The sequence below is a fragment of the Anas platyrhynchos genome, chromosome 7 (assembly GCF_047663525.1).
Source record: "Anas platyrhynchos isolate ZD024472 breed Pekin duck chromosome 7, IASCAAS_PekinDuck_T2T, whole genome shotgun sequence".
NCBI classification, from domain to species: Eukaryota; Metazoa; Chordata; class Aves; order Anseriformes; family Anatidae; genus Anas; species Anas platyrhynchos.
This window is the reverse complement of record NC_092593.1, coordinates 1050169-1066269: the sequence shown is the minus strand read 5'-3', so window position 1 is coordinate 1066269 and position 16101 is coordinate 1050169. Positions and strand designations below refer to the sequence as shown.

General features: G+C 38.3%; 1 protein-coding gene across 4 annotated transcripts in view; it reads right to left on the bottom strand.

Moving 5' to 3' along the window:
* The window catches only part of CCDC148 (coiled-coil domain containing 148), a 63101-nt gene that overhangs the window by 4633 nt on the left and 42367 nt on the right, over positions 1–16101 (bottom strand). For 3 of the 4 annotated variants that reach the window (XM_027458217.3, XM_027458218.3, XM_021277557.4), the window contains 3 exons: positions 10679–10819; positions 7879–7917; positions 4244–4362 (listed from right to left, as the gene is read on the bottom strand). In XM_027458217.3, coding sequence (XP_027314018.3) covers positions 4244–4362; positions 7879–7917; positions 10679–10819 — 299 coding nt within the window. The remainder of the gene's footprint in view (positions 1–4243; positions 4363–7878; positions 7918–10678; positions 10820–16101) is intronic. The other variant, XM_038181762.2, reaches the window with a different exon arrangement.

Genomic DNA, 16101 nt, shown 5'->3' with positions numbered 1-16101 from the left:
CACTTGGTCAATTTTCATTTCAAAATTGTTACTTTCAGTTTGAAAACTATCCTGATGTTCTTTATGTCCACTTAAAAAATAAGATGGTTCATCAAAAACACAATGCAAAAAATGCAAATAATGCTTTTTCATTTATATATATAGAGATACAATTTTATTTATTTATTTTAAAAGTTGGCTAACCTTTCAGACTTCATTTCTGAAGCCTAGCTTTTCTCTAGCAAGCTTATAGCACTATTACTCATTTTTTTCCATCTTCTTTGCCAAGAAGAAATGTTCTGACATCTGTGTATGGCAGCACAACTCTTTCCTATAACCCTTTCCATTAAAAGAAACAAATTGCTCCCAATCTTGTTACTGGAAGAAGGAAGAAAACTTAAGAATTAGAAACTTCCTTAGAAAGAAAAAAATGGAGGTTAGCATAAATAAAGTTGAAACTTTACCTATTACATTATTTTTGCTGATCAACGTTTTGCAATAGATTTTTATTGCCTTGATAATACTGCTGTGACCATACTTCCTATTAGTTCTCAGCCCACTGCCAAACTCTGTTTCTTATGAAGCTGTAAAGATATTCTTTGCCATATCACTGTTAGTCCTTTCGCAGGAATTGCCACTGCCACACTCTGCATACAGAGTTATCCTTCCTTCCCCCTTCAAATTACAATTTGCCTTTAGAGAACTGGAGAAGAAAAAGCTGCTTCAACTACAGTAAAACTAGTGTATTTTTATAATTCTCAAACTTTTCAGGAGTTCAAAGGAGTACGTAATTTTTGCTATGAACAAGTTTGTCCTAAGAGAATGGAAAAAAGCTGCCTGACAACGGCCAAGAGAGGCTTTCTGTTTATCAGTGTAGCCATTGTAGTTTAGTCAGATGAACGTTTACAACAGTAATCTTCACCGGTAATTTCATTCCAGGGAGAAGGCTTAAGCTGGTTTTCATACAAAGAAAATTTAATAAAAAGCAGAAATACTTCCCCCCACCCAAAAAAAATAAAATTGTATTATATTGAAAATCTTTTGCTGTTCTTGAGCTGACTACTATATGAGTTTTAAAATACTCCAGGATTATCAAATATGAAATTCAACAACTTGAGAACTTCTATAAATTACCAAGAAAGAAAACTGAAGGGGTCTCACTGAGGTCTAATTTCAAATACTGCATCTCTTCTGTAGGAGTTTTCATACATGCAGGAGCATAAAACTTCACTAAAACCAAATGGAAATAATTTATAGTGTTTCCATACCCAGTATAAATATGTATAAGCGATAGCAAATGATTAACAAATTAAATAACAGGCCGACGAAGGCAGAGAAAGGACCTACCATCTTGTTGCTCTGTAAAATTAAGTACAACTAATTTTATAGAAAAGCTTAAAAAAATTAACACACAATTTTGACTTTAAGTAGCACTGTAAGTAACAATTTTAATAAATCATCGGCTGAAAAATGGGCTTAGCTGATTAGGTTTGGTAAAACTACCTTTTGAAGTATTGTGGGCATACGCTTATGTAATTTTTGATAAGCACAATTTCATTAAAATTATGCTGTAAGACACTGTCTCATAAATATTCAATAGGAAAAATATTCAATATGAAATGTTTTTATTATGAAAGCTTTAGCTGGAACTTTAAAAATGGGTCATAATACAGATAGCATTTTTGGTCTGTATCACAACTTACCCTGTTCCCTGTTGTCGATTGAATAAATACCTGATAACAAGCAGAAAGCATTATCCAGTGGTTAGGTTACAGCACTAAGGCTAGGAAGATCTATTTGTTCGTGTTTCTACCTGCAGGAGGCTGGACTGATGCACGATGCTGCCAAGGCTCCCAGCATCTGGGATGTGCAGTGCTTTACATACCCACGTGAAGTTTTCAGAAGTAGCCTCAAGTTCCCATGACAAAAACTGATGGGATAGTTACTTTGCTATTTATGCTGCAACCCAAGTCAGAGAGCTGTGGTCGTGTCAAGGTACATGGCCTAACTCAGATCTGAGCTCTAAAGAAATTCTTAAATGTAAGGAAAGCTTGTGGCAAAGCTGCTGTAAGCACCAGCTCCACAAACAGCATCTAATTTGCCTGATCTTCTGAATGGTCTTAAACATCCAGTTCTCCAAGGATTGTCTGGATTCTTTAGGTTCCATGGCCCTTCAACATGGAGCACTGAACAGAGAGAGAGGGAGGACATCGGGGGTTTCCTGAGATCCATGCTTCTGAAATGGGAAAACCCCAAGAGGCAATAGAAGAAAGGCTGTCTGTCTGCCAGCATTCTCCGGAGGGAACCGCAGCAAACAGCACAAAGTAAAGGAGAGATGCAATAAAAGTTGAGCACCTTCACCCCCTGCGTGTGACTAACAGCAGCACAGCAAACAGCTGCCGGTGCTCCATTTCTCATGGCTAGTAAGAAAATTCCTACAAATAGCAATCTCTTCCTCCGGACTCTCTCAGCTCTGCTCCATGAATTCAGGACTAGGACTCAGCACAGTGACTGTTTTTTTTTGTTTGTTTCTTTAATTTTATAAACCTGATTACTTAATTTAAAATTAAATGTAGAAGCAAGTCAGGATGAGGGCTGAACTTTTTTTAATATCTGATTGCACATATTAGAAATTCTACATGATTATCCAGGCTACATCTTGTACTTGGAATAGTTGGTTAGCTCATGCATCTAAAAACCTTTTCCTTTCCCTGAAAAGCCACAAAATGTATCAGATAAGAATTGCTGTATTAGCCTGTCCCATCTTTTACAATCAGCTCTGCAAAGATCTGAAAATAATTTGTGGTCTGGAACAGGTTAAACATGTAAAAATTACAATTAGTTTCTACAGAACTGCAATTCTGCACTGTGAAATCATCATGCCATCGTGTATACCTTAGTTCTGTGCAATACACGCCTTATACCATACTAGTGGCTGTACAGTACCTAGTAACAGAAACATCTCTGTTCTTCTTTGATTAATGTTTGTGAAGGCTTTGAAGATGAAAAGCACTAAATTATTAAAAGAGAGCATTTTTCTTTAACTGTTTTATTTTGTACGGTATGCCAATTTATGGAAACATAATGCTAAGCACTTACTGATTTTTGATTTTTAATAGCCTGAAGATATGATTATTTCCTTCCTGCTCTCCTCAATGAACTATGCCAATTCCTTATATTTTATTCTGATGTGTTTATTAGAGTAAGAAAATAATATTCCTCAACTGTATAACATAGTGCAGTACACAAGTTTAAAAAAAGGTCATTTTCTCCTAATCAGTTCTGCTGAAAAATCAGTAATTCAAGTATGTGTGTTTCCTTTGCTACCAGCTATGGTCATGCAGGTATGTTTAAGGAAAGGTATAGGTACATGTATACTTGTAGCATAAGGACATGTATATTTAACCTCAGCTGTCAGCAAGACATCACAACAAAAGATCAAAGTAGTGTTTCCCAACAAATAATTAAGGCCAAGTTTAGTCTTCTAATACCAATGGAACTTTATCCCTATTTTAATTACATTTCTCCATGCAGTCTGGTGGGGCTCTTTCTGTAAAAAAGACAAACTTACGATTTGAGAGCACTTATAATCGGACTACGTACAAAGGTCTTTTTATGGTACTTCCTCTGCAGGTCATTAAAGGCCATATTCTGCAGACTGCTTGGCAAGGATTCAAACGTGAACAGGTTCAGCCTGTTCACCAAATGAGTGAACAGTAGCTACAACTAATGCACGTCTGCATTTTAATTTCATCCTTTGAAACATACTGGTTCTGAAGTGTGCAGAAGCCATCATGAAAATTTTCTCATTGGCATTCATTAAAATCCTAAATGAAGGTTGTTTGAGAGGAAGAAGCCAAACAGTTCTATGGAAATACTTTTTCCAGTACAGTATTAAATACCACATCAATAACTGAGGAGTGCTAATGTGAGTAAGAGGCAGTAACATTTACTAAGGCTAGGGTCTAAATACTCAAAAGAGAGTAATAATTTGATTGTCTCAAAATTTGAGGGCATAGTTTAAGACCCTCTAAAAGAATAAAATTTATATTTGAGGCTATTTGAATTAATTCAAACTAACAAATAAATTGCTTCCAGGATAGAACCATGATACAATCCCTGCATATAGACTGGGGTAACTGCCAAACAGGAAGAAAAAAATCACTTCTTTCAATGTGTTTTAATTTAGAAGGTTAGGAGATTAAGACAAATTATATGGTAAGAAGCTCCTATTGATACTATATTCATATTTAATTTCTTTTACCGTTCTCTGTCTTTAATTGCTTGTTTAGCCATTAATTTTCTTAATCCCTTCATACGTTGTAGATCTTTCTCTTCCTGTTCTTGCCACTTGAGCTGTTTTTCAGCCCAGTACTTTTTGACCTGGAGATTGAACAAATACAGTAAACAAAATAAGAATCATTCCTAAGCCAAGGTAGTGATATCAAATAAAGTTAGAAAAGTACTAAGTTAAAGGAAACCCAATATGATTTTTTTTTGAATGAAATTTGTACTTCAGAATAGGCTGTGCTAACAAAAGATAGAATAAAAAGAGAGTATGGATTCCCCACAACAAATACAGTAAAATTGGGCCATGGATACTTTTGTTTGACCACTGCTTTCAGTTCTGCAAACTGAAGGGGCTACCACTTTCATTTGTTCCTTTCCCTCCTACTATGGCATCAAAACCTTTAACTACATTGCTTGAAGAAGTGAATGCTGCCTGAGTTAAAATAAAATGCCCCAGGTTAGCTCAAACAGCTGTACCCATGCTAGTCCCGTTCGTTTTGGCTGAGGTGGAGAGCTTCCTGAGGAACAGAAGGAAGCCTATGAATGTAAGCATGCAGCTCTTCCAAAGCTGGGTGAGAAGGAAAGGCCTCAGCAAGAGGAAAATAAAATAAAATAAAAATCAGAGTGGGGAAGCGTATCTGTAAAGAGAAGGGGTTTTGGATGTAAAAAGAGGAATCAAGATTTGAAGTAAGTATCACTCAAGTGAAACTATGAATTCTTCTCTTGAATAAATTCCACAGGATTCCTAAAACCAGTGCAGTTCTTCAAAGACAGCTGGTGGAATTTGCAGCAAACTTACGATTACCGACTCGCTGTGACGTATGTTACAAATGCTACCTTAAAAACACAGCTGCAGTAGCACACTGCCCAGAGTTCTGAGTGATGACTTGAGCTACCATCACAAGCCACTGACCAGCTTGGAAAGCTGCTAGAACAGTTTTTAGACACAGGAACAAGAATCACCTTCTCATCTTTGAAGTGCTGGCTTCAGAGGGTTTTTTGTACAATTTTCAACAACATTTGAATTCTGCTGAAATTCAGTAGCATGACTGCAACGCTGTGTTCCTAAGCTAGTGTTAGATGAACCTGCTCAGGTACTGGCAACAATGCTGGAGCCGTGCAACTCAGGGTTTGTAGGGATCTCGGGAGGTCATCTAACCCAGACAGCATGCTCGGCACTGAGCACACCACTCCTCTCTGGGTAACATCCCTGAATACAAGTGTACTTACTTCGCTTCTACTGTAGTTATTACTATTAATCTTCACCAAATCTCTCAACTGCCATAGCTGCACTGCTAGCAGGATCCTGCTCAAAGTAAGTATTAAGTTAGAGGTGAAGCACAGTATCTGTAACACGATACAACATCAGCAGCGGCTGTAGTAAAGCCATACTCTATCCCCTTCATTTTTCAGCTACATTTACTAGAAGAGGTTGTCTGTCCCTGCCACAGAGGTGAGCCTCTCTCACCTCAGACCCTGGCAGAAGCACAGACCTCCAAATTCCCCTGCTCTAAGAGAATACTTCTGTGCTGCTCACCGAGCCAAAGCACAGCAACAGGTCCTGAGCATGCTACATGCAGATGAGTGCCCGTGGCTGATATCAAGCAACGCTCTCAGTTACAAGTCGTTGCAGTTACCAAAGCTGGTGACTGCACGTAGCGACCTCTGCGAGGGCCACGCGAGGCCCCTGCATGGGGGAGAGCACAAAGAGCCCTGGCTGCCCTGTGGGGGGACCTCCACCCCCTCCTGTCACACATCAGCAGCCACTGCAAAGCAAACCAGGCCTGGCTAGTGCCCAGAAATATTTCAAAAAGGAGCAGAAAAATATATATAACTGTGTTGTTCTGACTCCATCGTCTCAGAAAGGAACATTTTCATATGGACAGAGAAGAGAAAAAGTAACGATCAGAGGTTCATCGTGCTTGTGGTTATTTTCATACAGGCACTGGTGGAATGGGATGTGGCTTTTCAGATGGAAAAGAGACAGCTTACAGGGAATATGCAAAGAAGCCTACAAATTCACAAGTATGATGAAGACGCTGGATGGGGATCAACTCTGTCTCTTCCAGCATGACAAGTCAGAGGCTTCAGATGAAACGAGCAAGAGCCAGACACAGAGCAAATAAAAGAGTTCTCCAGGCAGTGCGTGCACGGCTGGTGGAGCTCCTTGCTGATGTACGCAGAAAGCTCACAGGTGTTTCAGGAGAGACCCGGCAAACACCTGGAAAGCGAGCCCCTGCAGGAGGACTCCTAAATTGACAAAGCACATCACCATCAGGTGGCATAGCCACAGACAGGGCAAATAACTGGGCAGGAGGGAAATTATCACGTTTCCTCTATTATTATGTGCACTGCTGGAGACAGAACAGAGGGATTGGGTGGGCTTGAGGCTGGTGCCCGTGCCGCCCCCCTCTCCACTTCTCAGCACGCAGAACAGGCTGCAGGCACCAGCGTGAGACCTCAGCTGCTTACTGCAAAGCTCGTATCACAGCTTGGTGCAAATGGCATGGTGCGTCATACCACCTCTGTGCTGACTGAGAAACCCCTTGGCTCCTTGACCAAGCAGGCTTCTTGGCATGTGCTACAACAAATAGAAGAAAGAAAAACTACAAAATTTACAAAAAAAAAAAAAAAATTGCTTCCAGAGGGGAAAAAAAAAATAATTCACAATTAAGACCATTTTTGGAAAGAATTTTTTATGATGGAAGAAGTATGATTTTAGTAAGAAAACTGGAATTGTTTCAAAATACTATCATATATAATTCACTGACAAAAACAGCATCGTGTTTCTAAAATTTGAAGTGTAGCTGGAAAGATAGAGAATAGAAATTTTGTAAAGCATGCAAATATTTAAGAAAATCAGAAATTTTAATAAACTAAGAAAATGTTAATTATAGGCTTAATTAAAATTATACCTTAATAATCTGTTGATTTTAAAATTAGATACATAAAATTCCTTTAGAAAGGCTGCAAAGGCCTGAGACCTTATCTCACCTCCATATCCTCTGCATACAGATATCTACTTAAAATGAAATTTCCTCAAGGGATCATCTCACATAGGAAAAGAATTGCATAAAATGGCAATAAAAGTAACTTATGTATCATCTACTGAACTATACTGAATTTAAACCTCTCCTGGAGATTTCAGTTGGAAGTTGGAACATGGCTATTAAATACTATTTGGAATACTTATATTTATTAAATAAAACATTCTCTTTTGCAATTGTTACTGTTTTGTATTCAACATTGTCTGAAGGATTTCTCATAATCTCTAAATAGAGACCAACAGATATTTCTGCATTCAGGACTTAAATACATAGAAAAAAAAATCTGATCCGCAATCTAATAGGGCAAAGATAGCATTTGTATTTACGATTTATTGCCATTTTACTCATTCTCAGGTTTGGAAGTATTTGACACACCAACATACCCTGTCTACATTATGAAGTAGGCAGAGTGTGAGCACGTTTTACACTGATCGTGGATATTTTACATATTCCTTTTGCTGTCACTGAACACTCATTAGAGAAGCAGCCACAGTATTATGTTAGCAGCCCTTTTTAAGGATCTAAGATGTAATACACTCAAATGAAACATATGACTACTGACCTCAAACAGCTGCTGTTCCATCTGTGCATAGGCAAAGGACTTTTCCATATAGACGTTGTACACAGGCAAGAGAAAATTGGAAAATTTACACAACTAAAATATTTACACATAAAATTAACATTGCTGGTGGTCAGGTCAACACAGCCTCACAAATCCTTTTCCCTGCCTTGTTTTAGAGCTACCTTCCACCAGAAACATTGCCCAAGTAAAGACAAATAAACAGAACAAGCTGCAACAAAAAGCAGCAGCAAAGTTTCTCACAACCTAAGAAGAAAGCTGTCATCAAATATGGGCTGCCTCTCTCTCTGTAACTTCATGTCCAAGTGCTGGTGGTGAAACCACAAAAGCTCGCAATCACACCCTCCAACTGAGACAACTTCCACATTATCCATCAAATACCAGTCAAAATATGGTATTTGAGATGTCAAAGACATCTCACCCTAAAAACTCTTACATGGAACATGAATGCAGACAACAAATGTGGAAGTTCTCATAACTTCTGGTTTTTGCTTATCTTATTACTTTAAATCCAGAATCTAAGAACAGTGACAACATCTTAATCAAGAACAATTACAAGGAAACATATGTCAATGTGAAAAGGTCATATATGCAATACAATTTTGTAATACAACACACATGCTTAAATAATAAGGAAAAATAGAATAAGCTTAGGGATAAATAAACCAAATTAAAATAAGGATAAAGACATGAGTTACTTGGTCAGAACTCACAGCTAACCCTGCTTTGTGCAGGAGGTTGGACTAGAGACCTCTTGAGGTCCCTTCTAATCTTAATATTTTATTCCTACGAAAAGTCAGCATTCTGTGTATTTTGAAGGAAAAGAGAATCGTCCTTTCAAACCAACTTGTGGGCAATTAGTTGTAATTTGTGTATATTTAGTCTTTAAGATGAATTGTGGAAAAGGAGTAAGATCAGGTAACCAACATAAGCAAAAACTCCTTCAGTTAGAAGAGAAACTGGATAAACATAAAATGGGAATGTAGTGATGACCAAGAACAATGGACTTACAAATCAAATAAAATCGATTCCAAGTTAAGCATCTTTTCAAATTTCAGCCCTGGAGACTTGCAACAATGAGAATTAATGAGTCTACCTGGAGACAAGAAAGCTTCAGCAGCTTCAGATTATTTTCTCCAAGTATCACTTTAATTCAGGTGTTTCTTTTGCAGAACTGTTGATACAACCAAATTCAATGGTTATACAAAACTACTATCAGGAAAGCAATAAGCAACATGAGCTTCTGCTCTTGACCTGTTTGACAGGGCATGAAGACATGCTTATTTGCACAAAGCATCGGAAAGATATTCAAGTGCTATAAAAATAGATAGGGAAATGCCTAGAAGTGTAGATTTTTTCTTTTTTTTTTTTTTTTTTTTTTTTTTTCCTGCTAAGGTAGTCATTTTCAGCCGCCTGCAAGTCATTTATTTTGGTCTGCTATAATTTCTTTTCTGCTTTTAGTAAGCATTGTAAAGTAAATTGTTTTAGTAACAACTCAAGCAAATTGCTGTAAAAATAGATAGTCCTTGCAGGAAAGACAAGCAACAACAACAAAACCTATCACAGCAATAGATAAATCTACTGAAATGAGAATCCATCAGTTTCTAGGGAGTCTAATTGCCCATGTTTTAGTCCCATCAGTAAACATTTGCTCATATTAAGACATGTTACACAGAAACATGGCAAGTAAATAAAGACGAGAAGGCAGTCTAAAGAGAAAACATGGTAATATAAATGAAGCTTTCATTTTCCTCTCTCTTTGCCCAGGCTTTCTGCAGTGTGACATAAACTAACGTCACTAAAGCCTTAAACATGCATCATGAAACTACCCTACTTGGAACAGTTTAGCCTTTTCTTGACTCTGCTTTTAACTGGCATATTATGAGGACACAGTTTTTAGCAACTCTTCTCTTCTTGCAACCATGCCAGCACTGAGTAGTCCCATTACACTACTCACTCATCAGCATTAAAAAAAAAAAATCCGTAATATTCTCCTACTTATTTTTTTCCAGAAATAATTTTGCAGTCTTAGCCATTCCATAGGTGAATTCTAAGCAAGCCAGATTTAAGTGTAAAAATAATTCGAAAAAGGGGTACAATTTTAGTACTAAAAACTCCTGAATTTGTGCCATATACTTAAAATAAAAAGGTCAACAGAGATATGTAAGTGACAATCTGACTTTCTTAAAGCCTTATATTCACTATAGTGGATTTTTGATTTTCTGCTAAGACAAAGATTAGACTTTTGCATCAATGTCGTTTCCCAAGCAGTCACCATGTAAGTACTTAGAATAACGTTATATAGACGTCTGGTACCGTGAAGTGGTTAATACTATCATTGTACTTCAGGCTCACTTTTAAGGTCCTTGTGCTGCAAAGTGCAGTGCGGTATCTTGCAGACAACATACTGTAAGGCTCATTTGCTGCATTGCAGCATACTTAACTGCAGCATTGGAAGCTTTCATAGTCCTTGCCACACTACTAAAAAGCACAGATCTGTCAGAGTTAGCCTCTGCGCTTCGTTTTTTGCAACATCGAGATAGTCACAAACACTGTCCCTGTGTGTGCTTTTTTTTTTTTTTAGGAACATAAAGTAACAGATGTGCAAGTACAGGCAAGCTTTAAGCTGAAATGGACAGAAGCAAGACTCCTCAAACCATTTGCTAATCTCTACGCTAATACTAAATACATTACAGGAACACACAGTAGTTAGATCAGGCAAAGATTTTAAAGGCAGTTGTACGTATCAGCAAATGCAAAAATGCTTTAAAGTTTATCCTACTTTTTCTTTCTCCTGAGCTCTGTGGATCATTTCCTGTTCTTTCCGTAGCCTTTCTTTCTCATCTTCCTTTTCTTTTCTTCTAGCAGCTATAGCAGCTTCTAGTTTAGCTGCCTCCTCCTGTTGTGCTCTCCATTGTAGAACCTGAAAGAAAAGGTTGGTGAGACTACGTTTAGACAGTTGTGCAGTAGAATTTGTGCAATATTGTGATCCTGCAAAACTGAGACTGCTACGGAAACCCATGTGATCAATTTCTAAACCAAAATTTGCAATTTTATGAGCAATACAGAACCATTTAGTTAGCACTATCTTTCCATATATTAATATATAATTCACAGTTGACTGGTGTATTATGCAATAAAGCCACATACAAAGAGATTAAGTAAAATTGCTAAAAGAATCTCAGTAAGATCAGATCTTAAATTCCCTTTTAGCACTTGGACTTTCAATAATATGTTAATTTCTTGATGAACCTGTCATTTTCTTTAAAAGAAGAGATCTAGAATCTATGCCACTATGGCCACTAAGGGTGGTATGGTATCCTGTATTTCTGTTCCCCAATGTAGATGTCACTATCTTCTACTGACAGGTACTGCCAGTACAAACTGAATGGGAACACAGTTACTATTTTTCAAAGCAAAATGCAGCTAATCAGGTCATTGCCAATCTCTAACTTAAATTACGGACACGCAATCATGATTAAGCTGCTGCAGTTTGAGAACTGCCAAATTATCACCTGAGCCTCTGTAATTATCCTTGGAGTTGGGGTGGCTACGGTAAGTGCGTTACTTGCTCACTGCAGTACAGGTACTTTATCATGCATCAAACAGGGAAAAGTGAAATCAATCATAAAAACAGAAAACCAGAAAAAAAGGATGGAAATGTGGATTCCGTACAAGTATTAACACTGTGGGTGTAAAGTAGCTGTTTGAGAGGAAGAGAACTGAGGAGCAAGCTAACAAATCAGCTTCAGGACTAAAAAAGAACAAACTGCACAAAGACTACCCGTCATTTCCATCTCCAGCCCCGCAACTTTTCCATCCATTTGCTCAGTTGAATAGCTACATGCTGAAAGACCCCTTGGAAAGGTTGCTCCATGTGACCATCACTGTTAGGAGCAAATAAAGCTCGCTTTCTCTAGCCAGCACAATAGGAAGAGTTCACAGAGCTGTCTCTTGCTGACCACTGTTTCCTTTTTACACTTTGCTCTGTATGCTTATGAGTGGTCTTAATGTCTGACTAGAAAGTCTACCCCTAGATTGCAACTCTGTTCTGGTATATCCAAGCATCTGTCTCAAAATCCCTTGTGTCCAGAACTTGGCATTCTCAAAAAGTCAAACCTCATTTGCACGGTTGTCATCACCTAGTTGGTAGCATGTGTTGTGGGAATAAAATTCTGGGGGTGATGTCCTTGCAGCCTGGTGGCAGACACTGAGCTGTTCAGTTTGGAAGAGCCCACCTGCCTCATGCTTCCCTGGAACCGCCTGTCACAGAGGCGAGGATCCAAATGAAAAACATGAAGACACTACAGCAGGACACACTATTACACGTTAGCTTTCCCAAGCATGCACAGATATGTTTACAGACAACTTGTATGACTGAAGACCAGCCCTAACAGACCAGAGCCCTCTCACATCCTTCAACTCCAGCATTTCCATGGCAGCACTTAGCTTCCAACCAGAACGCTGCAGAAGGCAGCAGATCCTGGGGAAAGAGCCTTCACCTTTGGTCAGCTTTCAAACTGTGCAAGTATCTAGTATCCCTGGTACCTCACCCTGGGTGATGAGGGGTACAATGGTCTCTTATGCCTGCCATCTCGCTGCTCCCCAGGAGCGAAGGCATGCCCTGCTGCACATCTGCACAGCCACTCCCAGACCGCTCATGAAGTGCATGGACCAGCTTGGGCATGAAACACACATGGGGAAACCTGCATATTTTCAGATACTCTTGAGAGTGTGTAGTAACATATGCAGTCAGCATAGAAACATTTTTTTTAAGCTATTCTTACAAAATTATTTTGAACTGGAATTCAGAATTGTACACTAAGGAAAGAAAAAATTAAAATATTACTGCTGTATTCCTTAGCACAGGTGTTATTCTTCATAAGTGATCTTACTCCTCAGAATTTTGAAAATGCTATCTTAGCAGAATCTTGTATCTTGGGTATATAAGTAAAAAAAAAAAAAAAAAAGTTAATGAAAGACATACTTAGTAGAGCTTCTTCGGTGGTGGTAAAATTAAAGAGAAAAGTCAGATCTTAAAAAATAGTCCTTTAGCCTGTCAGAGAAAAAAAAATGTTAAATTTCTCTAAGATCTGGGGAGCACACCGGACACTTGTAAGACACACAGAGCACTTCCCCCCCCCATAAGTCTCCATTAATGAGAAATGCTGTATTAACATAAATGGCCCTTAGACATAAGTACTGTAATATAAATAGCTCTAAGCATCTGATTAAATATTTTTTTGTATAAACCAGAACTAAATATGACTGATCCTAATTGACTATATACTGCATATGAATCATCTACCTAAATTTCCTCAAAACAGGCTATTGAAAAAAGTACTGGGCAAAAATTTTTCCTTAGTTGTATATAGTGTCAACACCCTACCCCACCCTCCAGCAATACTGCACTTTTTGTCATCCCAAATACATTAATGGGTTCAAGTAGTGTGTTCCAAATGGTTTCCAAATTATTTAAAATTACTTTATTAATAAAGACTGCCATATCACAAATACTGTGAGCCCTCAGCTGAAAGTGGATCTCCCACATCCTAATTCTTTATTCCGCATAAAGAAATATGAAACCATGCCTAAAGTTAAACTTATTCCAGGTTACAGAAAACAAACAAACAAACAAACAAACAAACAAAAAAACCAGATTAGCTGATATTGGAAGGAACCTCTCCAAACCATCCATCCCACCTCCCTGCTCAAGCAGGGTCAGTTACAGCAGGCTGCCCACAACCATACTGAGTCAGTGTTTGAGCATCTCCAAGGACTGAGACTACACAGTTTCTCTGGAAACCTGTACCAGTGTTCAGCCACCCTCTCTCAGCAGAAAAGTGTTTTCCTCTGTTCAGATGGATGTAGTTTCAGGTGTTCTGGTTTGTGCCTTTTGCCTCTTGTCCTGGAAACAGGCACCATTGAGAAGAGCCTGGCTCCACACTCTTCGCACCCTCCCTTCAGGTGGATGAGGTACATGGATAAGATCCCCTCTGCATATCCTCTTCTCCGGGCTGAACAGTCCCAGCTCTCTCAGCATCTCCTCATATGAGAAATACTCCAATCACCCCACTGCAGTTGCTCCAGTAGAAAAGAAAGAACAAAACTCTTTTTGATTCAAGGATTTGTATCCAGCCACCACAAAAACTAAATGAGCATCCTCATTTTTAGACTGTTTGAACCACCGTCTTCTCATCCCTTGACACCGTAACTGTTCCACTTGACACCACTCTTTCAGTGTTAAAAACATTCACTTGGGAACGTCTTCTCTGTTACCCACTGTCTTTTCTTTAATATTAGAGAATTGCCCTGTTTTAAGAGGAACACAATTTCTCTGTAGTTCAGTCTCTACATTACTTTCCAGCACCAGTTCCACATTCAGTTCTGAAAGACTCAAGTCTTTCTCTCCTGTCATGAGTCCATTATTTCCTAAGTTTGTTCAAAAGTTGAAACATGAAATAGACAAGTGGATGCTCTAAGATTTATGCTAGTCCCTCTGAACTAAGTGGCATACGAAAGGATCACGTGTTTAGCTATGTTTAGCAGAACAAAAGCGTATTTTGTTGAGGAATATGAAAAGCAAAGATTATTGTGGTGTAGCTCAGAGTAGGGACAGTACCAAAAAAGCAGGAAAGGAAGCAGGTAAGGCAATCCAACACACTTTCTTGGAAGAGTGACGTCTAAGCTCTGAAGAGAACAGCAGAAGGGAAGGAATGGCCACATACTAGGAGTAAGACTTATTCAGACATTTATTGCAGGGTTTTCTACAGTTCTGACTAATAACAAATTCAGCCCTAGATGATGTCTAAACAAATTGCCCAGCATGGTAAAAATGAAAAATGGATAAATGACCTAAACCTCTCTTATATAGCATTTTTTGTTTACCAGATGGATCCCACGGAGGAAACCAGTGGGTTTGGGGTCTAAATCATGCAGAGGGAATGACAAACTGATTACAGAATTTCTAAGCTACACACGAATATGAAAACCATTCAGTAGGCAAAGAAATCCATAGCAGTACAATATTCTGAAGCAAAGTGCTATGGGAAGTACTTTCAAGAGAACAGTCCAGAAGAACTTGTACCACAGTTAATGAAAAGAGCTAATTACAATTTCAAACCATCCATCTAAACAGAAGTATGGAACAGTGATAGAAACAGAATGAGTTACACGAGACAACCATCTAAGAGACTTTTAGAGGGAAGCTGTCAATTTTCATAAGACCCCATTTTCTGGAGCTTAGCTGCAATATCTGAATGAAACCTCCCACACACTGTGAAACCTGTGCTCCAAGCAAGGTCTTTGTCTAAATGGAAATTTTTGTTTAGCAATTTTGACAGCAGTCTGCTCATGCGTTTTAGCAGCATAAGAATCTAAAATAAAATGCTAAAGTGTTTTTGTTACTACACTAATAAACTTAAGCAGAAATGTTTTCAAAATGAATGTGAAAGAGCATACAGTAATTTCCACATCACTTTCAAAACAGATACAAAAATATATTCACAAAGCTTTAAAAGCTAACAACAAAACAAATGAAATCTGCTAGAATGCTACTTAGACTGGAGCTAAAATAAACAGCTGAGGAATTGAAAGGAAATTTAAACTTCGGTAATAACATCACAATTTGAGATATCCTGAACTAAAATGAACTAACAGAGTCAAGTCATCTAACAAAAAATGCTTCAAGCTTACATTCTCCAGCATCCTGCTTCACATTCCTCTTAAGGTCTCTACAATAACTCAGTAAGTGCCAATATAAGCAGGATAAAGACACGCTGCAGTTTCAGTTTCCTCCAGATCTGAGAATCCCCTCGATGTTTTACTGATCTTCTCCAGATATTAGTTATCTACTAACCAGAGATCTTTTTTAGTTATTTGATTTCAGCCATTAGTTAGCATGGTGAGCCCATTAAACTGATCTTGCTTTAAGTTAACTGAAACTTCAGGGGAACTTCTGATTTGTAAATAGGTGCCGAGACTGGAGTTGTACCAACAGTCTGTCACAAAGACAACTGATTAAAGGAAAGCCTCTAACAGTAGAGATACTAAAACTAGTCTAGACACAGCTCAGGCTTCCTTGTTCATTCATTTTGGTTAGCAGTTATTTCCATGTCACATATGTTATGTCTCACGACAAGCCATAACCTCTCCCTGCTTCTGTGCACATAGCTCTTCTGTTAATGGCTTCTGATTCAAGATAGA